The 25,479-nt window shown below is 42.3% G+C and overlaps 1 protein-coding gene across 4 annotated transcripts in view; it reads right to left on the reverse strand.

Annotated features, from left to right (window-relative positions):
* Positions 1-418: 418 nt before the first annotated feature.
* AQP9 (aquaporin 9) overlaps positions 419-25,479 on the reverse strand; it is a 56,689-nt gene continuing 31,628 nt past the window's right edge. For 2 of the 4 annotated variants that reach the window (XM_023558282.2, XM_023558285.2), the window contains 2 exons: positions 23,591-23,808; positions 419-18,753 (listed from right to left, as the gene is read on the reverse strand). In XM_023558282.2, coding sequence (XP_023414050.1) covers positions 18,558-18,753; positions 23,591-23,808 — 414 coding nt within the window. In that variant the 3' untranslated portion in view covers positions 419-18,557. The remainder of the gene's footprint in view (positions 18,754-23,590; positions 23,809-25,479) is intronic. The other 2 variants (XM_023558284.2, XM_003418393.3) reach the window with 2 other exon arrangements.

Here is a 25,479-nt window from a genome sequence, read left to right on the forward strand (position 1 = left end):
TCTGAGGACAACATCAGCAAATTACACACTGCAACATTGTATGTAATACATATTACTAATGATAAAAAAAAAACCCAAACCCAGTGCCATCGAGTCGATTCTGACTCATAACGACCCTATAGGACAGAGTAGAACTGCCCCATAGAGTTTCCAAGGAGCGCCTGGTGGATTTGAACTGCCGACCCTTTGGTTAACAGCCGTAGCACTTAACCACTATGGCACCAGGGTTTCCGACTAATGATAAGATGTACAAAAAAAAAAAAAAAACCCATGGTCATAAGTGTGGTTCATCATAACTCGAATACATCATAAGTTGGGAACTACCTGTATATATAAACCTACTGCCCTGGAGTTGATTCTAACTCATAGCAACCCTGTAGGACAAAGTAGAACTGTCCCATAGGGTTTCAAGGTAAGCAGCTGAGCTCTTAGCCCTACGCCACCAGGGCATGTGTATACGCGTACATATTTCCTCCAGTATTTCTTCTGTCGATGATAGGTAAAGACAGAAGGATAAAGTAGATGTGGCAAAATGTTAATAATTAGTGAATCTTAGGTGAAGAGTATATGCATGTTTGTTGTCCAATTCTTCTGTCTTTCTATAGACTTGGAATTTTTTAAAATGAGAAGTGACGGGAAATGCCTGGCTATATAATATAAGATCTGGAAGAAACCTTTATTTTATTTTCTAAATCTCTCATTTTATAAAGCGTAGAATTAAAACCCAAAGAGGTTGAATGGCTTGCCCAAGGCCACAGAGCTAGCCAGCAGGAGAGCTGGGCCCTGGGTGCTATTGACACTACTCTTTGCTGCCTTTCAGGAAAATTAACCTCACTTTTTTGGCATGTAAATTTCTTTTTAATCTCTTCTAGTATCACGGATGTTTTCATATCAAAAGGAGTGGGGAGGCAGGGCACAGGATACTCTGGCATTGGGCAGTGGCCCCTGTCCCTCTGCTCCTTAGACCTGAGCACTCCCATACCCCCCTACTCAGTGCCCACCTCAACTACCAGGGCTTTTCATTCAATTTAATTAACATCCTGCCACCCTCACTGACCTACCACATCACTCTAGCAGTCATGTTCCTGAATATTCTTGGACTTTTTTTTTTTTTTTAAAGCTTCTTTGCATTACTTAAAAAAAAAAAATCATAACATAACTAAGTCAACAGAATCATGCCTTGGCCATGCTAATGGGAACCTCACAGTTTTAAACAAACACAGGGCTACAACGGCAGAGTCCCTGGGTGGTGCAAATGGTTAAATGCTCAACTAGTAGCTGAAAGGTTGGTGGTTTGAACCCATCCAGAGGCTCCTTGGGAAACAGGCCTGGAGATCTGCTTCTGAAAGATCACAGTCTTAAAAACCCTATGAAGCAGTTCTACTCTGCACACCTGGGATTGACACGAGTCAGCATCGTACAACAGCAACTAACAACAACAACATACCCAGGGCAGTAAATGCCCCCAGCTTCCAAAGAGGTGGACCCCTTCTCTAAAAGGGTAGCCTTTAGACACACCAATTTATGAATTAAACCATCACATTGAGTTTGTGGATGACCATTTTGCAAGGTAAAGAAACAATGAAAAATAAACATGTTTCTGAATCAACTCTTTTTCTCAGAAAGGAAAGAGATAGCAGTGAATGTGCCCTATAGAAATAAAGCAAAGGGCTTAAGCTTCCCTTGGCCCAGAAGTGAAACAACTCAAAAATCTATTAAGAAGTGTAGATTAAAGTATTCCACTTCCTGTCCATTTTTAATTTTCATTTAACGTCGCATTTTCTCTTTCCTATTCTGACATGCCTACAGTTTATTTCCTTTCCTAGGCTGGAACAAAGCAATTTTTATCCTAAATATGTGTAGGGAGTTTGGTATAAGAAATTCTAGACACTCAGTTCCATTTCCCTCCACCCATTTCTTGCTTACAATGAACCTCTTTTCAATGAATATCTAATAAAGGTAGCTCTTAAATAAAAATGAATGTTACATATAAAATTGTGAAATGTTATTTTCCACCTTGTAAAGAAAAAATGTATCAGTGGGGAATGTATAATTTATAGCCAAGCTGGAAGACTAAGGCATGGAGTGGGCAGAAAACCCAAAATCATCAAAGAAAGTTGGAGGATATTCTAGACATTGCAAAATAACCCAGAGGTTCAATGTATTTGCTGAGCGACGTCCTCAGAAAAGCCAGCCTGAGAGTTTATATAGTTGGCTCATTCCTTCCAAACGAGAGACATGATCTTGTCTTCTGCACCTACGGGGCTGCATTTCTCAGTCCTAGTCTGTTGTATGCCTGTATGTGTGGAACTCTAGGATTAGCTCCAAAAGGAAATGGAACAAACTGTTGGCCTAGATTTTAACTGGTCTGTGCAGTGTTTTAAAGAATCAGAAATTTGCCCCTGAAACCTGAATTACCGATTTCCCTTGACAATTGGAAGACCTGGCAACACTGGTCTTGGATTTCCTCATGGTAAAGCTTGACAATGTCTCCCATGGCCATTAACTCTGTGGTTTGTCACAGTCCCTACCAGTCTCTGTTGTCTTACATGCAGCTTTATTCAAACTGCTGGCTCCTGAAAGCATTTGAGTTTGAGACCTATATTATACAGTTTCAATTCATTTAGGTGAAACAATTTCTGTTGACTAGGATAGGTATTTGTAAAGTACCCAGGGCACCCAGAGTGCCTTACAAGGCATTTTTCATAACATTATTTCATTTACTCCTCCCAACAACTCTTTGAGATAAGTGTAGTTATCATAACCACTTTAGAGATATGATTCTGAAGCTCAGAGAGGCCATGCAACTCACCCAAGGTCACACAGTTAAAAAAGAGCAGAGCCAGGATTCAAACCAAAGCTCACGCTGCCAGATAACTGAGGCAAAAGAGAATGTAAGGTTGTAGGTATCTACAGTGAATTCCCTTGAAAAGCAAGAAAGCAACATGGTAGTATAAAAAGTACCATGAGGCAAAAGTTCCAAGAGCTAGGATTGAGAATACAGGCTTGTCTGCCCAAGGGCGTTACCGCTTATTACTTGGTGACCTTGGGAAATCCCCATTCCTCTTCTGGCTTCAGTTTCATCATCTGCACAATGAGGATGGTGAGTGAGGAGACCTCTAAACACCCCTGTCCTTCTGGTTTCCTCTGCGTTGGGTACCTACTCTGAGAAAGGATTTGTGCCTTTTCTTGTGCTCCCTCTGCTGGGCATAAGCAAGAGGTTGGCTGTCCAGGCCACTTCCGATGTAATTCAACTACTTATCAAGGGCTCGTCCTGTACCAAGTCACGGTGGGCTCCTGGTCACCTGGTGAGGAGAGCTAAGACTAGCGATGAATTTTTGACTACCACTAAGCAGAGCAAAAGAAGTGAAGGTCTAAAGTAACTCAAGATTCTATTGTACACACCATAATCAGAGAATCATAAAATGTTATAATAATAATAATCTTGAAAATAATGAGAGTTAATATTTATTTAGGACTGACAATGGGCCAGGCACTGTCTTAAGCACTTTACTTTTATTTCCATTTTCTCCTTAAAGTAACCCTGTGGAAGTTACTGTTCATTATCCTTACTTTGCACAGGGAGGGAGGTTAGAATCCAATACCCTGATTTTCCATATGAAGAAACTGAGGCCCAGGACCATTAAGTGATTTACCCAGCGCTCTGGCAGCGCTATATGTAGAAATTAGTCCAGGGGTCTTTCTATTCCTTTATTTAGCTTCTACAGTTTAAAATCTAGCTGAGGAGATATGGCTGATATATCATGAAATAATTAACAGAAGGAAGAAGCACACAATTAGATGCTTAGATTTTGAAAGTTGAAAGGGGACTTAGAAGCTATCTAGCGTGACTTCCTACCCAAACAGAAACGTCTTACCATACCCCTGACAATCAGATACTTAGCTATTGAGTGGAAACTCTCCTTTAGTCCTAACTTTGTTCCCTGGACCTATTCAGGATCTATATAAGCACTATTCTACACATAAAGCCCTCCAGGAACTTGAAAATGGCTCTTGTGAAGCCATAAAACATCAGTTTGGGCTAAAGATCTTCAATTTATTTAAGTCTTTCTTGTTAGACAGGATTTTAGAACAAAACTCATTATAACCCTGATGGCCCCTGAAACCAAACCTCTGACTTACATAGAATACGGCAGAAGTGACCCTGTGCCAGTTCTGGTCCTAAGCCTTAAGAAAGCCTGACAACTTCGATCTTTGTGCTCTTGGACACTAGCCACCATGTAAAATGTCTGGCTGCCTTGCTGGAGAGAGAGATCTCATGGAAAGGTCCCAGGAGAGGAGAGGCCACATGGAAAAAGAGGTCACATGGAGAACTGAGTTGTCATACATGTGAGTGAGGAAGTCATCTTGGATGTTCCAGCCCATGGGCCTCCAGAGTCCTTCAGCCTCAGCTGCCAACCGACTGCAATTCCAAGAGACTCCATGCAAGACCAAGAGAAGAACAACCCAGCTGAGCCCAGTCAAAACTCAGAATCAATAATACATTGTTTTTTAATGGTTAACATGCAAACCGTTAACATGCTTAGCTGCTAACCAAAAGATTGGAGGTTCGAGTCCACCCAAGGGTGCCTCGTAAGAAAGGTCTGATGATACCTCCAAAAAACCAGCCATTGAAAATTCTATGGAGCACTGTTCTACTCTGACACACATGGGGTCATCATGAGTTGGAGTTGACCCAACAGCAACTGATTACATTTTTCCTCAAGTTTGAAGTGGTTGTTATGTATCAATAAATAACTGAGTAGTATCCCCAGAACCAAAATTGGTCTGTCTAATGCTAAGGAAAGGAGCCTTGGTGGCACAGTGGTTAAGCACTTGGCTGCTAAATGAAAATTTGCAAGTTTGAACCCATCCAGCATCTCCATGGGAGAAAGACCTGGAGATCTGCTTCTGTAAAGATTACAGCCGAGAAAACTCTATGGGGTAGCTCTACTCTGTCGCATAGGGTCTCAGTGACTCAAAGGTGACTCAAGGCACATAACAACAACAACGTTAAGGGTTGAAGGAATGATGCCATTGTTTATCCTGACAAAGTTGTAACAACACAGCCCTGGATTTCATTAGTATTTAGCAATCATGTCATCAGATTAAATGTGCAGCCAGCATCAACCACTGGCATCTTTCATAAGACTGCTGTTCGGCTGCTTCTCCCAATTTATTTTTAAATGAAGTTATGAACCTAAATAAAGGATTGTATTTTATTTTTCTTGATAATTTTCATCTTGTCTGTTGTGACTCATCATTCCATCTTGATGAGATTTTTAAAATTTTTTAGTTCTGTCATCCAGTGTTATAATTATTCCTGTGTCCTCTGCAATTTGACAAACACACCATATATATTTTATTCAAATAACTGACAAAATTGTTGAATAGGACCAGGCAAGTTCAGAAACCTTTGGCAGGGCACTAAAGCCCTCCCTTTGAGCAGTTTTGATATGTATTAATTGAGCAACATTTTCAGGAAATGTCCAAAACCCATTGCCATCTAGCCGATTCCGACTCATAGTGACCCTACAGGCCAGAGTAGAACTGCCCCATGGGGTGTCCAAGGAGCCCTTGGTGGATTTGAACTGCCAACCCTTTGGTTAGCAGATGTAGCACCAGGGTTTCCAGGAAATGGTCACTTCAGCTAAAAATCTCTCTAAACCTTTCATCCAGCATAACAATTACCCATGTGTTCTGTGCAAATTGATAAACATGCCATGCATTTTTCATGGTATTGTTGATGAGGGCAGAGTGCTTTGGGAGGGCTCTTAGACACCCCTCTGAGGGTGGCTTTGTCTCATTGACAGAGCAACACTTGTGGGGGATGATCATTCTAGCTTCACATCCGTCCAACTCTGATGTCTACCATGCTGCTTTCCTCATTTGGCCCATAGTGGCATTATGGAGACATTGCCTTATTAAAGTCAAGGCACATTTAGTTTATGAAACCCAGAATGCTCCTTGGAAGTGAGAATGGTGAGACTTTGGCTCACTTATTTTGGACACATCATCAGAAAAGACCAGTTACTAGAAAAGAACATCTTGTTTAGTAAAATAGAAGGTCATCGAAAACGAGGGAAACCCTCAATGAGGTGGATTAACACAAGAGCCACAACAACGGACTCAAACATTAGAACAATCACTGAAGATGGCACAGGACTGGGCAATGTTTCATTCTGTTATACATAAAGGTGCCTAAGTCAGAAGCGAGTTGATGGCAACTAACGATCACAACAATGTTTGGTCTATAGCCTTTTTCTCAACTTTCAGAGTAACCCTCTCCAATAAGGTGGTTGCAATTTAATTTGGCAGGGCTGGCTGTTGGTAAACTCATGGAATACACTTTCTTGAATTGAATTGAATACACATTGTTGTTGTTAGGTGCTGTAAAGTTGGTTCTGACTCATAATGACCCCATGCACAACAACAAAATACTGCCTGGTCCTGCACCATCCTTGTGAGCCCATTATTAAAGCCACTGGGTCAGTCCATCTTGTTGAGGGTCTCCATCTCTTTCTCTGCCCCCTACTTTACCAAGTATGATGTCCTTCTCCAGGGACTGGTCCTTCCTGATAACATGTCCAAAGTATGTGAGATGAAGTCTTGCCATCCTTGCTTCTAAGGAGCATTCTGGCTGTACTTCTTTCAAGACAGATTTGTTGGTTCTTATGGCAGTCCATGGTATATTCAATATTCTTCACCAACGCCAATTCAAAGGCATCAACTCTTTGGCCTTCGTTATTCATACGTGATCATGATTAATTTCTTTTAGAATTTGAGAAGCACAGTTTGGTAGTCAGGCATATGTGGGTTAAAAACCTGGCTATTTTCATTGTGAACTAAGGCAAGCTACTCAATTTCTCAGAGCCTCACTTTCCTCATCTGCAAAATGAGGACAATACTTTCTTCATGGGTTTTGATGTGATGATTAAAATGAGATAATGTATGAAGAGCACTAAACACTGTTCCTGGCATATAGTAAACACTCAATACATGCTGGTTTTTATTTGTTGTTCATTTAATTGTTGTTATGATAAGTTGTTACTCAATCTGTACTTTCTAAAACTGACTTCTTTTCCTTTTGGAAATTTGAATAACATATGCCTAGCCCTAATCTTCTGGCACTGTGTCGAGGAATATAGCAAAAATAAAAATAGTGCTGCTTTCTGCCTGCCATCTGTCAAAGTAGACCATCTGCCCAAACCTGTGGGCTTATCCCTTTTTTGGTTCTTCTGGATGGAAACAGTGTTTAAAATGTGTCCCCACACCCACACCTGACACGCACCTATCGTGGTCCTCACATGTTTGGCATGGCTCAGCTCCTTTGGGGCTCCCACTAGCATCAGATAGCCACACTGGGGCCACTTGTGATGCTTCTCTTGGCTTTTAAGTCTCACGTGCCATATTTTGCATAGGTCTGTCATCATCAGGATTGGGTTAGACCCAGCCTAGAAGTCATTCAGCTCTGCGAGAATGGTGTAGAAAACTAGCCAACATAGGAAGTCACAGGACCCAGGGTTAGGGAGCAGGACTTGGAGCACCTGAGTCTCAGGAGAAACAAGATACCAGGAAGGGGAAAAAGTAGAATCATGGCTGCAAGGACCTGGGTACCAAGTCATAGAGCCACCAGAAGCTGCCGAAACCAGAATTCCTACCATCCACCTCTAAAATCCATGGTTCCAGATCCTGAGACTGAGTTGAGTCTGAGTAGTGTTAGGTGGTGCCAGGCATGTAAGGTACTAGGCTGCCCTGGCAGAAAGCCAAGCGAGGTACTAAGATGTCCTGCAGAGAATTTCCAAGATTTCTGACACTTGTTCATCCCATCCAGTTCTTCCTGCTGGTCTTAAATTAAATCCCAAGGGGGCCTTTTCCTGCTAGTTTCTATCTTTTGAGAGATGGCCTTATTGTAAGGCTTGTCAGAAGCTCATCAGATACTCTTCCTTCCTCAAGATGACAGTTTCAACTATAGCTATGTGGGATCCAGGTCATCAGTGACTCTCTGAGTACTCAGTAATTTAAGGGTAGAAGAGATATGATAAGAATGGAGCAAGGCAGTGATGGGCTACCCTCTGTAGGATAGCCATTTTTAATCCACTTAAATGACCTAAGGGAATACTACTGGGTATTTATAATTCTTCAGCTGTCATTGGCATCAAGATGCCCCTAGACATCACTCAAAGGCTGCCCAAGTCTCTTGTCATTTCTTAAACTTTTAAAACTAGAAAAATGAGACAAATTTTTAGAAATTAAAAACAGATGGGAGAAATAAACCCCACCACAATCCCACCTCCTGGAGGCAATCCATATTGAAATTTTGGAGTGTGTCTTTCTGATCTAGCTTCTTTCTCCTTTCTTCCTTCCCTCCCCCCCTCTCTAGTTCCTTTTTTCTCCTCCATCTCTTTCTTTCCTTGGCCTCTAGGGCAGAGTCATGGTACATTATCACCATTTGCACGTGCTCAGCTTTGGTGCTATTTTATTTTATTATTTTCTCCCTCCATCCTAAGTCTTCATTCCCAGGCCTCACCCACCATTACCGGTAGTTGTTCTAAGACACTGTGTTCTTGGTAAAGAATATATTCTATTTATATATTTCTAATTTCTATAACTGCTTTAGGTCTTGTTCTGCTTCTTACTTAAATTTTTTTTCTTTTTTTATTCATCACTGTTTCTATGATCTATTTATGGCGTTGCATGGCCATCTGCCTTGGTGCCGCTAACTGCTGCATGGTGTTCCATAGTATGCGTCCTCCATGTTTCATTTATCTATTCCTCTAGTGATGGACCTGGGCTGCCTCTAAGATCCTGCTTCCAAAAACAACACAATAAACATCACCATGCATATGCCCATATGGATCTGGTTATCGGAACTGTATAGATAGGAGCAAGATTGCTGAGTTACAGGGATAAAAAACACTACACATACTAAATTACACTAAGTGCTTCCAGATTGTCCTCCAAATGGCCATAATATTCTTTTTTTAAATTGAGGAATAATTCACATATCATAAAATTCGCCCTTTTAGAGTGTACAATTGAGGGGCTTTAGTATATCCTGACTTGTGTAACCATCATCACTATCTAATTCCAGAACATTTTCATCACCATCGAAAGAAACCCGTACCTGTTAGCCACCCTCCCTCAGCCCTTGGCAACCACTAATCTACTTTGTGTCTCAGTGGATTTGCCTATTCTGGACATTTCATATATAAGGAATCATATAATATGTGGACTTTTGTGTCTGGCTTCTTTCACTTAGCATAATGTCCCTAAGGCTCATCTCAGTTGTAGCATGTATCAGCCCTTCATTTCTTTTTACGACTGAATAATATTTCACTGCATGGAGATAAGCCACATTTTGTTTACCTATTCATCAGTTGATGCACACTTGGGTAGTCTTCACCTTTTGCCAGTTACAAGCAACGCTGCTATGAACTTGCATGGACACGTTTTTTGTGTGGTCATAGGTTTTCAATTATCCTGGGTATAGACCTAGGAGTGGAATTGCTGGATCATATGCTAACTCTATGCTTAATTATTGAGGAACTGTTTTCCAAAGCTGCTGCACCATTTTATATTCCCACCAGTAATGCACGAGGGATCCAATTTCTCCACATCCTCACCAACTCTTGTTTTTGTCAGCGTTTTTTATTATAACCATCTGAGTAGGTGTGAAGTCATATCTCATTCTGGTTTTGATTTGCATCTCCGTAATGACTAAAGAGGAGCCTCAGTGGTGCAGTGGCTAAGAGATCAGCTGCTAACTAAAAGGTCAGCAGCTGGAATCCAGCAGCTGCTCCTTGGAAAACCTGTGGGACAGTTCTATTCTGTCCTGTAGGGTCACTATAAGTCGGAATCGGCTTGATGGCAGCAAGCTTTTTTTTGTTTTAATGACTGAAGAAAGGAGTTCTGGTGATGCAGTGGTTAGGTGATTGGCTGCTGACTAGAAGTTCAGCGGTTCAAACCCAACAGCTGCTCCACGGGAGAAAGATGTGGCAGTTTGATTCTGTAAAGATTTACAGCTTTGGAAATGCTATGGAGCAGTTCTACCCCACCCTATAAGGTCTTTGTGAGTTAGAATGGACTCAACGGCAATGGGTTTGTTTTTTTGGTTTTAATGACTAATGATGTTGAACATCTTTCCATGTGTCTATTGGCCATTTGTAAATATTCTTTGGATGAATGTCTATTCAAGTACTTTGCCCCTTCTTAACTTGGGTTGTCTTTTTGTTGTTTTGCTGTAAGCTTTTTTTTATATACATTCTGAATGCAAGTCCTTTATCAGATATATGATTTGCAAATGTTTTCTCCCATTCTGTGCATTGGCTTTTTACTTTCTTCACGGTATCTTTTGAATCATTAAAGTTTTTAATTTGATGAAGTCCAATTTATCTATTATTTTCTTTTGTTGTTTGTGCTTTGTTGTCACATCTAAGAAACTATTGCCAAATCCAAGGCCAGGAAGATTTACGCCTACGTGTTTTTCTAAGGATGTTATAATTTTAGCTCTGACATTTAGGTCTTTGATCCATCATGATTTGATTTCATTGTTTGGTGTCAGGTGTGGGTCAAGTTCATTTTTTCGCATGTGGGTATACATTTGTCCCAGCACTGTTTGTTGACAAGTCTGTTCTTCCCTCATAGAATTATCTTGGCACTCTTGTCGAAAATCAACTGGTGGTAAATGTGAAGGCTTATTTCTGAACTCTCAATTCTGTTCCATTGATATGTATGTCTTTTTGTTTTGATTTTTTTTAATTGAGCAGGAGGAGTATTTTATATACGCTGGATGCCAGTCCTTTGTTAGATGTAGATATTGCAAATTTTGTTTTCCCCATTCTGTGGCTTGCCCATTCATTTTCTTAAGAATATCTGTAATGGGTGGACATTTTAAATTTTGTGGAAGTCCAATTAATCAATTTTTTAATGATTTGTGTTCTTATTCTAAGAAATCTTTACCAACCCAAAGTCGAAAATATATTCTTCCATGTTTCTTTTCTAGAGACTTCATAGTTGACTTTATGCTGAAGTCTGTATTTCACACAGGATTAGTTTTTGTGTATTGTGTTGGTGTGAAGTAGGAGTCTAGTTGCTCAGTATCATTTGTCGAAAACACTTTCCTTTCCCTATGATATTGCATTGTCTCTTATTGACAATAAACTTACTGAATAAGTATGAGTCAAATTCTTTATTCTCTCTTCCTTTCCATTGATCTCTTTGTCCTTCCTTGTGCCAATAGTACATTGTACTGATTATCACGTCTTTGTGGAACGTCTTGAAATTAGATAGACTTCGCCCTCCAATTTTGTTCTTCTCTTTCAAGTTTGTTTTGGTCCCTCTAGTTCCTTAGCATTTCCGTATAAATTTTAGAATCAGTTTGTCACTTTCTCCCAAGGGAAGGGGGGGGTCCTGCGGAAATTTTGCCTGGAATTGCATAAACTCTGCAAATCGTCTTTTATTTAATTTTTGTTAGATTTTTTGGATTACTTTGGTAGCTCCATTAGGCAACTAAATAATTTCATTAATTTTTTATTTTTATCAATGCTGAACTCTGAAATTTATGAACTAAACATGGCCCTGTGCAGATTTGTTGGGCCTCAAGTATATTAAGAGAACAGTCAAATCTAAGCCAGTCGTAGGAATAGGATTAGTCAAGTGCCAGCAAATTTATATGCCAGGACATTTTTCTTCGGCTTCAAATTCTTATATGTAAGCAAAGCAGAATAGACAGCTGAATCTGTAAATGTGAAAAAATAATAGGATTCCACCACCACCAGTGGTCGTGGATTCAGCTCCGACTCATGGAGACCCCATGTGTGTCAGAGTAGAACTGTGCTCCACAGGGTTTTCAATAGTTGGTTTTTCACAAGTAGATCACCAGGTGCCTCTGGGTGAACTCAAACAGCCAACTTTACAGTGAGCAGGCGAGCATGTGAATAGCTGACACTTATTGAGATGGAATTAAATTCCAAGCACTGTGTGAAGTATTTCACAGGCATTTTCTCAATATTTCCAACAACACAAGAAAGCATGTGCTGGTATCATTCCCACATTATGGATGAGGACACTGAGGTTTAGAGGGTCACACAGCTATTCAGAGGTGGGGGAAAGTCAATCTGGCAGTCTCTAGGCCTTAAGCTCTCAAGCACTAGCCACACAGTCTCCAACACGTGTGCACACAGGCTTCCTTCACAGTCTCACCCAGGTTCTCCTAAAAGTCCTTGGTTCAGCAACAAACATCAATCCCTTGTCTCTGGTTCCAGGCTCCGGGATGGGCAGTGCACAGCCTCTCTTCTCTGTGATACACAGAGGTGTCTTTTGGTTATAACTATATCATCTATGAGATCGGTGTCTAATTTTCAGAACACTACCATGTGACAGCAGCCAGCTGAAGGCCATCAAGATCCCCTATGGACAGAGGTGGTTCAGCAGGTGGCTTTGTCCTTCATGCAAAGTTTGGGACCTGGATGTATTGCACCACTTCTGCATTAGCTTGTATTATCCTGATTTCAAAATACTTTATATTTTCAAAGGACTTAAGTAAGAATAAATGAATTGTTTCTGTTAATTCGATTCCAATTCATGGCGACCCCGTAGATGCAGAGTAGAACGCCCCATAGGGTCTTCAAGGCTATGACTTCCTCCAGGACTTCTTTTTCAGGGAATTGAGGGCCTTACTTTCAATGCGCCTCTGGGAAGGCTTGAACTGACAACCTTTCAGTTAGTAGTTCAGCTGATTCCTACTCATAGCGACCCTATGAGACAAAGTAGAACTGCCCCACAGGGTTTCTAAGGAGCAGCTGGTGGATTTGAATTGCCAACCTTTTGGTTAGCAGCCAAGCTCTTGACCACCGTGCCACCAGGGCTCAATTCTCTCTATAATTGTATATTTAAGAAATCCTCCATAATAAGAAAAAATTAAGGCAATCCCACTGACATCATTAAAGATTCAAAAATATTACTGAATCCTTAGGTATTTAAAATACAGTTCCTGAAAGGTACGTGAAAGCCGGAGCTATTAAACTATGGAGAGTAAGGGGAGAGCTATTTATAACCAAATTCTGATGAACCTGTTGCATGTTTTTAAGCTATAACATATTATAATGGCATTAGTAATAACAACAACAGCAGCAATAAAAGTTCATATTTATAGAGTATACACTATGAGCTTGGAATTGTTCTAAAAGCTTTACATTGACTAACTCACTTTTATTATCCCCATTTAATAGATGAGTAAACTGAGGCTAAGTGACTTTGCTACTGTGCTAGCAAGCAGAGGAAACAGGATCTGAACAGAGTCTGACTCTAGAATCCGTTCATTCATTCACTCAACACATACTTATTGTTGAGCAGCTGCCACCTTCCAGGGGTTCTTATTCCACTGGGAGGAAATAGACAAAACCCAGCAAACGTAACATATGATTTGTGTATTTTAGTGATGGTGTTAAGTGATGTGGAGAAAATAAAGCAAGGAATTGGACAAGGAGTGACAGGGTGGTCAGAAAAGTGCAAGTAATAATGGAAGCGTCTGAGCAGAGACCTGGAGGAGGAGGTGGGGTAAAGGATTTCAGGCAAGAGAAACATCAAGTGCAAAAGCTCTGTGGTAGGAGCTTGCTTGGTGGGTCCAAAGATCTGAAGGAGGCCCGTGTGGCTGGAGCTGGGAGGACAAGGGGGAGAGCCGTAGGGATGAGTCCAGGGGGGTCAGGGCAGATGGTGCTGTGGGTTCCGTAGAGGAGCAAAACCAGTGAGACATAGACAGACAGAGGTAGGCGGTAGGTGTACTTCAAGGGATTGGCTCAGGCAATTGTGGAGCTGGCAGAGCCAAAATCCATAGGTCAAGTGGCAGGCCAGAGACTTCTGCAGGTTTAAGTCCCAAGTTCTGCAGGTCAGGCAATGAGAAGTGCACAGGGTCAAAAGAGAGAGAGAGATTGAGCTATTCCAGAATATCCATTTGTATACCGGGGGCAGACAACACTCCCAAGGAAACTTTCCTTTCAACTGACTGGTTGATCACATCAGATCACACCATGGAAAGTGATTACATTATGTTACGTTACCTTACCTTACATTAAGGAATAGCAACCAGTCCAGTGTCTGGCCAAACCACTGAGAATCATAGCCTAGCCAAGTTGACGTATATCATTAACCATCATAGGGGCCTTTTGGGCATTTACTCTGAGTGGGGCAGGAGTCACTAGAGGGTCTTGAGCTGCAGCAAGACCTTACCTAAGGATCATGGAGGCTGCTGTGTTGCTAACAGGCTGTACAGTGTTGCAAGCAGGTAAGGCAGAGAGGCCCGTCCGGAGACTTTTCTAACACTCAGGTGAGAGATGATAATGGCTTAGACCAGGATTTGGTTGGTGAGAGGAGGGTGGACTGAGAATATACTTTGACAGGATTTTAACGAGTAGCCTAGGTGAGGACTGGATAACATTTTGTTCTGTTATACGTGGGACCACCATGAGTCGGTGTCGACTCAATAGCAAGTAACAGCAACATGCTCTTAACGGCTGTGCCACTCTTAAAACATTTATTAACATTTGTAGTAGTTTGAAACTAAAAATGAAGAAGTTCTTCCTTTCTGGAAGTTAAACAGAGAACATTTGATCTGCTGGTGGATCGTAGCCTGAGGGAGAGCATCATCCTGGGAGGACTTGTCTCAGATGCAGGTGACAAGCTCGTCCCGGGTTTAGCACCGGAAGTCAAATGATTAATGTGCTCAGCTGCCAAGTGAAAAGTTGTAGGTTCAAGTCCACCCAGAGGCACCTTGGAAGAAAGGTCTGGAGATCTACATCCAAAAAGTCAGCTACAGAAAATCCTGTGGAGCACATTTCTACTCTGACAGACGGTGGATCATTATGAGTCGGAATCAACTGGATAGCAACTGAGTTTTTTGGATTCATGACCTGTATATATGGGGGCCCTCCTTCTCTCATTAGTCCATGGACAGCTTCTCTTGGATAACAGCTACCCCCTTTCTAGCAAGTCTTTTAGAGAGATATTGGAGCTTGATCTATCTGTCTGTCTATTTATCTGTCTGTCTATCTACCTATCCACCTACCTATGTATTATTTTTGCAGAGACTTAGGGAGTCAATGCAGCGAGTCTGACATTGCTTCTCTCCACACCTGCCATCTCAGAGAACACGTATTCTCAGGTGAAGAATGGATATAAAACATCCTTTAATGATGCTCGGCGGGTTGACTAATTCTGTTTAACTTGCCTAATTAATTTGTTAAGACTTCAGAAGATTGCCTGAGTTTGAACTAATACGGTCTTTGGTAGGGTCTATCTGTGAAATTTTTACAAAAATGTTCATCAACAACATGCCCCAAGTCCTTTATCAGGGTTTCAAATTGTGCAACTCTGTCCTGAAGATCCCCTCCCCACCCAGTTTCTCTTCAGAGACAGCTCAGGGGCTGCATGGGGTGGGGGCAAGATCATGTCATAAGCAGGAGACTCTGGCCCCCACCTCACCCACTCTTTCCTAGCAGCTCCGATTTTCTTGTGGGCACCACACATGATTTTATTTAAACGGTAGGCTTAGCAGCTAGATGAAATTTACAAGCCATTCTCTATAACTGGATGTTGTAATTCTCTTTTCACCACAGTATTTTTGAGCACTGACACACTTTAAAGTAAGACAACTGTGTGTGTGTAAAGGAAATGCCCATTTATATTTTAAGGATCAGATTTTAAATGTGACAATTTTACTCTGCTTACCCTGTTCAACAGCTGAATATGGACTCTGGTGTCACTGTTTAGAAAAGTTCTACAGCCTCCTGCATGCTCTGGTATCTTAAATAGTTAGGGGAACCATACAAAAATTCTATTTTTTTGCATTATGAGAAATACTCCTATCAAGTTTTTCAATTGACAAGGGGGAGGGAGGGAGAACTTAAAATATGAAATCTTGGAAGATCTATTTAAAAAATAGGTTTGTTGGCTCTATCTAATCAGCCTCTGAAGTGGGTAATTCAGCCTCATAAACATTCTCCTGGGTGAGAATCTGACAGCATGTTGAGGGGGAGGCAGGAAGTAGTATGTGGGCACCTGGAGCAGAAGGACCTTTTTTTCATTTTAAAGGTCTCTTCCTAGGACTCATTTCCATAAGTGCACATTTCCTCTTCCTAATCCCAGTCATAAATCATCAAGTAGTGTTTAATGAGCACCTGTGTGGACCAAAGATTGGATTGCCTCTTCTCTAAGGATTGCAACCCACCCACAGGGTCTGCTCTGGACTGGTTTGGCATCTCAGCTCCTGGCAGGGCTTGAATCTAAGCATAGGGTTTTAGTGTCTTCTCTTGGTCCTCTCCTCAGCTTTCCTCAAATCCATAGTCTCTCAACCTTGGCACTGTTGACATTTTAGGCCAGCGAAGTCTTTGTTGTCAGCGGCTGTCCTGTGTATTATACAATGTTCAGCAACATTTACCCACTAAACGTCAGTAGCATCACCTGCCCCCCCACCCCAGTTGTGACAATCAAAACTGTTTCCAGATACTGCCATGTGTCCCCTGGGAGGAGGGAGGGATTGCCCCTCTTGAGAATTCCTGCTCTAATTCATGAGGAGCCCAAGGCTCTGAGAATCCCACTGGGAATTACCTGGTTGCCACCCAAAATGGTTCTCAAAAGATGCTTTGACCCACGTGATTCAACCAAATCTGCACATTAGAGTCATATGAGATGTTTACAAAGGACCCCCTGGGCATTAGTATATTTTAAAACCTACCCAGGAGATTCTAATTTGTAGACAGGGTAGACACTCTCTGAACAGTCTTAATACTTAAAAATACTCAAAAAAAAGCAATAATTTTATTTCAAAAAGGAAATATAGGTCTGTTGGAGACATTTCACATTTGCTTTTCATTGGTCTGTTATCACAAAGCAGTTGGGGATGTGGATGGCTCCAGGAACACTGGGCTCAGGTTGGCTGAGGTATGCCACTTGTAAAGCAATTTCCCACAGCTCTCAGGCGGTTTTGTCCCAAGTTCTGGTATTCGTAACTCACAGAGACTTTCTTGACCAAAGCAGAGTAATTAGAGAATTTAGTCAGTTAGAGAACTTCACAGAGAAGATCCTGCCCAAGAGGAAATTCTGGAATGGAATATTTCGGTTTGGCAGGGAAGGAAGATTAAGACTTAGCAAGAACAGGGGTCACCTAGGAAGGGAGGATTTCTGATCATTTTCCCAGCAGATGAAAAGTATGATCAGATTGCTACCTCTTTCCCTTGTTACTGCTATAGTAACAGCAAGAATGAAACCAGACTATGAGGGTATGGGGGTCTTTGTATATTGGGGTTCAGGAGCATTGTTTCCAGAAGGTAGAAACACTCTAGCAGCTGTCAGTCCCACTTTTTGTTGTCAGCCAAGGAGGGTTGATAAAGATTCTTAGCCAAGTATGGATCTCCTGAACGGGATGCACTAACCACCGTTCAACCTTCCTTGTGACCTCAGGCAGTTCACATAGCTTCCCTGAGATTCTGTTTCCTCATTTGAAAAATGGGCAGCATGGTATTTACCTCAGGAAGTCATGGAAGGATTTAATTAGGTGATATGAATGAAAGTGCTCTGTGAATTGTAAAGCTCATTAGAGTAACATTACATCTCCAGGGACTCCATCCTGAGGACTAGCTTAGACCAGGATGGGACAGCATCTGTTTTTACTTCTGGAACGTATGGAGAATAACAGAGGAATACAGCCATTGACTCCACTTGCCAATGTCTGCCGCCAAGTGGGCAACTAGGAAAGACATTTGAGGTAAAAATCAGAGTGATGTAGTTTTCATGTCTGAGGTTATAATTGTACTTTAGGCTATTATATGCTAAAGACCAGGAAATTAATCAGCGCCCTCTAAAATGCAGCAGACCAAGAGATGAATCTGATAAATGGTGTCCATTAAAAACATTCTTTTTGGTTTCCCAAATTTATCTTGTCTCCTGGTTTCTGAGTGCCACAATGTCCTCCTCCTGGTTTTCCAGCTGTGTTCTACCGCTTCCTATATCCCTAGATTTGGAGAATATTCATATTTATATAAATACAGTGGCACAACAGAGCAAGGGCATTAATCCATTAGCTCCCAACTCATGGATATGTTAATTGAAACCATGGTTTTATCTTTTAATTTAGGTTTTGGTTGGCACTCAGAGTGTAATCTTTGTGGATATTGGAATAAGATTTTGGTGGCAATTTTTCATAAAGGTAGCAGCAGAGACCATCCAAATCCATGGTCAAGGTTCCAGGTAACTCCGTGGTGAAGGTTCCAAGGTATTACTCCTCACCCAGGAATAAGAATTCCTACCAGAGGAGTAAAAAGGGCAGGGAGGTGGGCTGACTCGGTGGACAATCTGTGTTATTTGGGGGGAAGTCTGGCAGAGAAGAGATCAGTGATTTCAAACCTTTACTCTGATGCTTTTCCAATCAGTTGACCCACATGACTAGCAGAGAAAATTGTGCAGATTCCACCCCCGTCTTATGAAAGCACAGACCTATGGATGCCATCTTTCCTGAAGAGATGACCAGCGCTGCCAGTTACAAGTCAAGAAGTGAGCACCAGCTACATCACTGCGCTGAGTTCGTATTTCTCTGCTTTGTCCTCCAATGGCTCTGCCTTGTCCTCTGATGGCTCCGCCTTGAGGCCCGAGTCAGGGTCTGGGTGGTGGATTTCAATGACAAGGACATAGATGAGTCCTCCAAAGATGGAGCCAACCATAGGGCCCACTACTGGAATCCACCAGAAGTTATTTCCAGCTCTGAAATTAAACAAGAAATTAGTGATCTATTACTCGCCTGCATCCTAGTATTACCATCTAGTTATTCACTAACTGGCTAGTCTTTCTCATGCTCCTTTAACTTAGCGAGAGTTACGTATTAGGGCCTTCACTGTAATTGGCAACCACCATCCCAGATTTTCCAATGTAGTCTTAATTTCAAATGATCCACCCCATTGTCAGGAGCCCTGGTGGCACAGTGGTTAAGTGCTCAGCTGCTAACCGAAGGGTCGGCGGTTTGAATTCCCTAGTGGCTCCTTGGGAGAAAGATGTGGCAGTCAGCTTCTATAAACATTACAGCCTTGAAATCTCACGGGGCAGTTCTACTCTGTCCCGGGGGTCGCTATGAGTTGGAATTCAACTCGACAGCAGTGGGTTTGGTTTTTATCTTTTTGTCCTGTTACTACTTGTGAGATAACACACCTCGCTTCTTTTCCTTTCAAGAAATATGGCCCCTGAAGTCATAGTGAAGACTGAGAGCACTTAGGGTAAGTGCCAGTTGGCTAACGAGGGATTGCCTCTCCCTTATCCTGAAATAACGATGCCTGGGAGTTATGTTATGAATGCAAAGGAGTGGCTCTGGATGCGGGAAGATTCCTGGGCATTGTTGGTTTATGAGAAAAATCACAAAATAAAGAAAAAGGAAATGTTTGTGAATGTTTGTGGAAAGAATGAAGGAATTAAAAAAAAGTTAAAAGTGAATGTATGAATTACCTAAAAAGCAGTTTAAAACTGTGCATACATTTTGAGGTCACAGCTCAGAGTTATTCTCTGCTGAGGCTTTTATGCCCTGGTTCTCTCTCCTCCAGAAATTAAAGTGTGGTTCCAGGGTAAACATTAAGTCTTAGTGAATTGTCACCATGGTTTTTTTTTTTTTTTTTTTTTGGAGACAGGAAATACATCTAAATAATTCAGCATAAAGGACCCTGGATGCTCAGAGTCAAGCAGAACTAGGTGGTATATTGTTTCAGGATATATACAGTTGCGATAAAACTATTTTTAAAAAGCAGGGAAACACACTCAAATATCAGGTTAATGTGGGGAGCAGGGGATTGGAGAAGCACACAGATAGATGTGAGGAACTGATAGCCTTCCAGATCGGGGAAGGACCTCTGGCTGTTCTTTTTATCATTATGCTTTATAATTACATATGTGCTCCATGTTGCCTTTTTATTAAATGAAATTTTGATTAGAAAGGATAATAAAAATAAAAAAAAAAAACAAGAGCCCTGTCCTAGAATTTCTGAGACCTAATTCTAATTGCAGGACTGCCTAGAAGGGCTTTGGGCAAGTGACCGCCCTCTCTGAGCTTCAACTCCTCCATCTGCAGGGTCCCTCCCACCTGGATGATCCCAACCAGCTGCCCCTGACCCCATGTGTGTTAGAGTAGAATTGTGCTCCATAGGGTTTTCAGTGGCTGATTCCTTGGAAGTAGCTAGCCAGGGCTTTCTTCCGAGGTGCCTCTGGATGGCCTGGAACCTCTAGCCTTTCATGTATCAGCTGAACGCATTAACAGTTCGCACCACTTTAAAAGATAACCCTAAATCCCAGTGCGGTCGAGATAACCTTAGTCCTCTCATAAATTTCGGATGGAATAGCATTGCAATTGTGCAGAGCAGCCACCAGATGTCACTCTTACTACATGGTAGAGGGGAAGTTGCAGCTTGCTGCTCGCAGTCCCCTTCCCCAAGCCCCCAAATCTAGACGGACTTTTCCATGGGAGTGGCTGGCACTTCATCTGGCCTTAAGAGAACTAGAGCTAAGAGCTTTGTCTGGAGACAATCACTCCAAGTGAGTATAATCTACCTTGTTTGGTCCACCATTTTCTTTCTTCCATCACTATGTTATGAGAACCTCTCACTGTCATTTAACAGATTAAGACCCAAGTACTTGCCAGGACTCTTGTCCTCCTTTCACTGGCTGAACCCACTTCCTTTTACAGGGCTGAACGCTTTGTGCCAGGGCCACAAGTCATAAAAGGAGGAGCTCAGGTGTTGTTACTTGCCTGGGGCCAGTCTTACAGGCACACAGGTGAGCAGTCATTTGCATGCCATGATTGGGGGATGCCAGGAAAATCTGTGTGAATGTCTGAAGTTTCTGTCATTAGAGATTCATTCCTCCGGGGAAAGCTTTTTTTTTTTTTTTTAATTTTTATTGTGCTTTAAGTGAAAGTTTACAAATCAAGTCGAACTCTCATACAAAAATTTATAAACACCTTGCTATGTACTCCTAATTACTCTCCCCTCAATGAGACAGCACACTCCTTCCCTCCACTCTCTCTTTTGGTGTCCATTCGGCCAGCTTCTGACCCACTCTACCCTCTCATCTCCCCTTCAGACAGGAGCTGCCCACATAGTCTCATGTGTCTACTTGATCCAAGAAGCTCACTCCTCACCAGTATCATCTTCTATCCCGTTGTCCAGTCTAATCCTGGTCTGGAGAGTTGGCTTTGGGAATGGTTCCCGTCTTGGGCTAACAGAAGGCCTGGGGACCATGACCTCCAGGGCTACTAGTCTCAGTCAGACCATTAAGTCTGGTCTTTTATGAGAATTTGGGGTCTGCATCCCACTGCTCTCCTGCTGCATCAAGGGTTCCCTGTTGTGTTCCCTGTCAGGACGGTCATCAGTTGTAGCTGGGCACCACCTAGTTCTTCTGGTCTCAGGCTAATGTAGTCTCTGCTTTATGTGGCCCTTTCTGCCTCTTGGACTCATAATTGCCTTATGTCTTTGATGTTCTTCATTCTCTTTAGCTCCAGGTCGGTTGAGATGAATTGATGCATATTAGACGGCCACTTGCTAGCGTTTAAGACCCCAGACGCCACTCTCCAAAGTGGGATGCAGAATGTTTTCTTAATAGATTTTATTATGCCAGTTGACTTAGATGTCCCCTGAAACCATGGTCCCCAAACCCCCACCCCTGCTATGCTAGCCTTCGAAGCATTCAGTTTATTCAGGAAACTTCTTTGCTTTTGGTTTAGTCCAGTTGTGGTGACCTCCCATGTATCATGTATTGTCTTTCCCTTCACCTAAAATAGTTCTTATCTACTATCTGATTAGTGAAAACCCCTCTCCCTCCTTCCTCCCTCCCTCCCCGCTTCTCTTAACCACCAAAGAATATTCTCTTCTCTGTTTAAACTATTTCTTCAGTTCTTATAATAGTGGTCTTGTACAATATTTGTCCTTTTGCAGCTGACTAATTTCACTCAGCATAATGCCTTGGGAAAAGAGTTTTTAAAAGTTAATAATACCCCTGAGATCCTTCACCCACAAAGCCATTGACACTTTAGTGTGAATTAGTGGAAAGAACTTTAATGGGAAACATCTTAATATTTAAGAGAAAAGAAAGAGTTAGCCAGGCTCTGTTGAATCCCTGTCAGACCCCTTAGAATCCCCTCCCCCGGTAACCCTTTACTGCTTGCTGCACAGGGACACTGAGAACCTGAGAATAAGGCAGTCTTGGCTTTATCTGAGACCTCAGGTGTGGATCCAAGCTAGGATATCTGCGGAGGTGCTTGATGAAAAGCCCCGAAAACATGGGGCATTCTAGGCGCACTTTGGGTGCCTCGAAGGTTTTTAGGGAATGTTTTGACTAAGGCTTACGAGGGAGCCGAGCTCTTCTCTAACTGCTTTCTGCTCCTCTCTTGCCTCCATCCATCTCATAGAGTGATGCTGGGTTATTTTTGCTGAAGTGAAGTGTGTTTAGCATGTAACTTCTGCCCCGAATCCTTTGCTTCTGCCAACAACCTACAGAAGAGGGAGCAGCAAATCCAAACTTTTCATCCTGGGAGTCCAGCTCCTCTATGATTTGTAACAACTGTCCTTTCCAAACTTCTTCACGTGACTAGATTACTTGTTCTTTTAAAATTCTGTCTTTGTACCTCTCTGCCTGAGATACGTCCTCGGTTCCACAGTTAAGCATATCCAAGTGCTGCCTCCGTAATTTCTAGAGTGGAGCTGGTTCTACCTTCTCTTGACTCCTGGAGTTAAATAGCACTTGATAGTTTCAACCTTGAGTATAAAATAATTTTTTTTTTTTTTAACCTCGAGTAAGAGCCTGTTATTTCCTCTTCAGTAGAACGTGAATAAACCAGTGAGGGGCAGCAACTGGGTCTTTATCACCTTTAGCAGGGGGACTTGAACAAAAGATAAGGTAGCTGCATGAATGAATAAGTGAATGCATGAAGGGAAAAGACCCTGATGATAACGAGGGACATGGGGCCAGGGTTTGGCATTAGGTGACCCCCACTCTTCTCCCACAGACAGGGTCTTCCACCACATACCTTAAGAAAGCAAAGAAAGAACAAGCAGCACCTCTACCTGTTCTGGAGCCATCATCACTCTTAGGGCTCTGGATGAGACACCAAGGTGGGCTCAGAGGGAGACCAGGACATCCGGGACATCCTGGTCTGGGCTCTGTATGAAGGTGATTGGGGAAGTGGCCCCCTAAGGCAAGACTCTGGCAGGCGGGATTAAAGGACACCCTGGGCTAGTTCTGGGTTCTAGAAATAAGGAGATCTTTGGGGCAGACATTTTGACACTCCACCGGAAGAGGACTAGAGATCCTCCCAGATCGGGGACATTTTGTTCCGCCTCTCCATGTTGTAGTGGTGATCGTGCCAGTCTGGAATTTCTCAGTCTTGGCACTATTGGCGCTTTGGGCTGGATAATTTTTTGTTGTGAAGGTCTATCCTGTGCATTGTAGGGTGTTTAGCATCATCCCTGGCCTCTACCCACTAGATTTCAGTAGCGACTCCCAGTTTTGGCATCCAAAAGTATCCTCAGTAAGGCACAGTAGGCATCCTCCCCGCTTTGTTACTTACGTGAAGACGTCAGTCCCCCATCCAGCCAAAGCTGTGAACAGTCTGGGACTCAGGTCTCGAGCCGGGTTCATGGCACAGCCACTGTTCAGTCCCAAAGAGGAAGCAATGACAACAATCAGGAGGCCGATGACAAGAGGCACTAGGCCTCTGGGGACCGCCATGTTTCTGGAGTCAAAAATGGCAAAGACAACCACGAGGAGGAATGTGGTAGCCACCACCTGGAAAGGAAGAAAATGTGCCAGGGGTTTAGCTTGTGCTCTGCCCAGCTGGCCACCTCAGAAAGCACCTCCTCATGTGAAAAACAAACCTAGCAATAATTGGCCGACAGCTGAGGAGAATGCCGTGCAGACACTGGCCTCACCATGGCAGTTGGGGAATAGTGCTGACAACCTACCTTCCCGTCTACAGGTAAGTCACCTAGCCTCACCACAGCAGTTAGGGAATAGTCCTGACAACCTTCCCGTCTACAGATAAGTCACCTGGCATCATCATGGCAGTCGAGGAATAGTGCTGACAACCTTCCCATCTACAGGTAAGCCACCTGGCCTCACCATGGCAGTCGGGAATAGTGCTGACGGCCTTTCCATCTACAGGTAAGTCACCTCTCCAGCCACACACTTAGAAAGTGGCAGTCAGGCTTGGACCAAGAGAATTTGGCCCCAAACATTGTGATCTTGACTGCCACGCCATGCTGCTAAGGTACTACCCAGCTAAACAGAAAGGCAAGCTGCAGGCTGGAAAAATGAAGGAAGGACTCCTTCAAATTGGCAAGGAAAACAATGTAAGGCATCCATCGATAAATAGGAAAATGAAACGAATAGAAAGTCTCATAAAAGAAAAATAGAATTAGGAAACAAGTAAGCGGGGAAAACTCACTAGTGATGAAAGAAATGCGAACAATAGCAAATGTTAAGAAATGATACCAGTTTTCTCAGGCCTTTCTGGTGGAATTAAACAGACACAATACTTTTGAAAGGAAATGAGCAATATGCATTTTAAAAGAAAAAAACATAATGAAAGTATTCAACACTTGGACCAGGTTGTATACTTAAGAACTATCTCATGGAAATAATCTACGAATGGAGAAATCACAAAACAAATATGTTCACTTAAGCATTTATCTATAGTCCTGAAAAACTGGAAGCCATTAAACGTTCTTCAATAGGGGGAGGGCTAACTGTATCATGGAATGTCCATTTATTGTCTATTATAGACTATAAATATAAAAGCTATATTGTAACATTAAAATGCTTTGATATTAAGTGGGAAAATATATAAAATTATATGTGTGTTGTGTTTTATATGTAAAAAAGGCATAAAAGAAGAACCATAAGACAATATATAAAAAACTATAACAGGTATTCTCATCTCTATTTTCTAAACTTTCTAAACTATTATTTTACCTTAATAGCTATGTAACTAAACACTCATTATGTGCCAAGTACTTCATATGCCTTAGCTCATTATAATTTCCTAATAACCCTGTGAGGTTGTCATTGCTGTTAGTGACCCCATTCGACAGAGTAGAACTGCCCATAGGGTTTTCTAGGCTGTAATCTTTATAGGAGCAGTTTGCCAGGTCTTTCTCCAGGGGAGCTGCTGGGTGGGTTCAAACTGCCAACCTTTCGGTTAGCTGCAGAGCACTTAATCGTTGCACCACCAGGACTCCCCATGAGGTAAATCCTATTATTATTCCCAGTTTACAGATGAGGAAACTTGAGTAGGAGGCGTAAGAAACGTGCCCAGAGGCACACAGCTTGGAAACAGAAGAATCTGGATGCAAGCCAGGCAACTGATTTTGCCTTGACCTCTTTACCATTTCACCTGCTTCCCCAAATAATAATATTAAAATAATTTGTATTCAAAGAGACACGCTCTCTCCCAAGAAC

The sequence above is a fragment of the Loxodonta africana genome, chromosome 13 (assembly GCF_030014295.1).
Source record: "Loxodonta africana isolate mLoxAfr1 chromosome 13, mLoxAfr1.hap2, whole genome shotgun sequence".
NCBI classification, from domain to species: domain Eukaryota; kingdom Metazoa; phylum Chordata; class Mammalia; order Proboscidea; family Elephantidae; genus Loxodonta; species Loxodonta africana.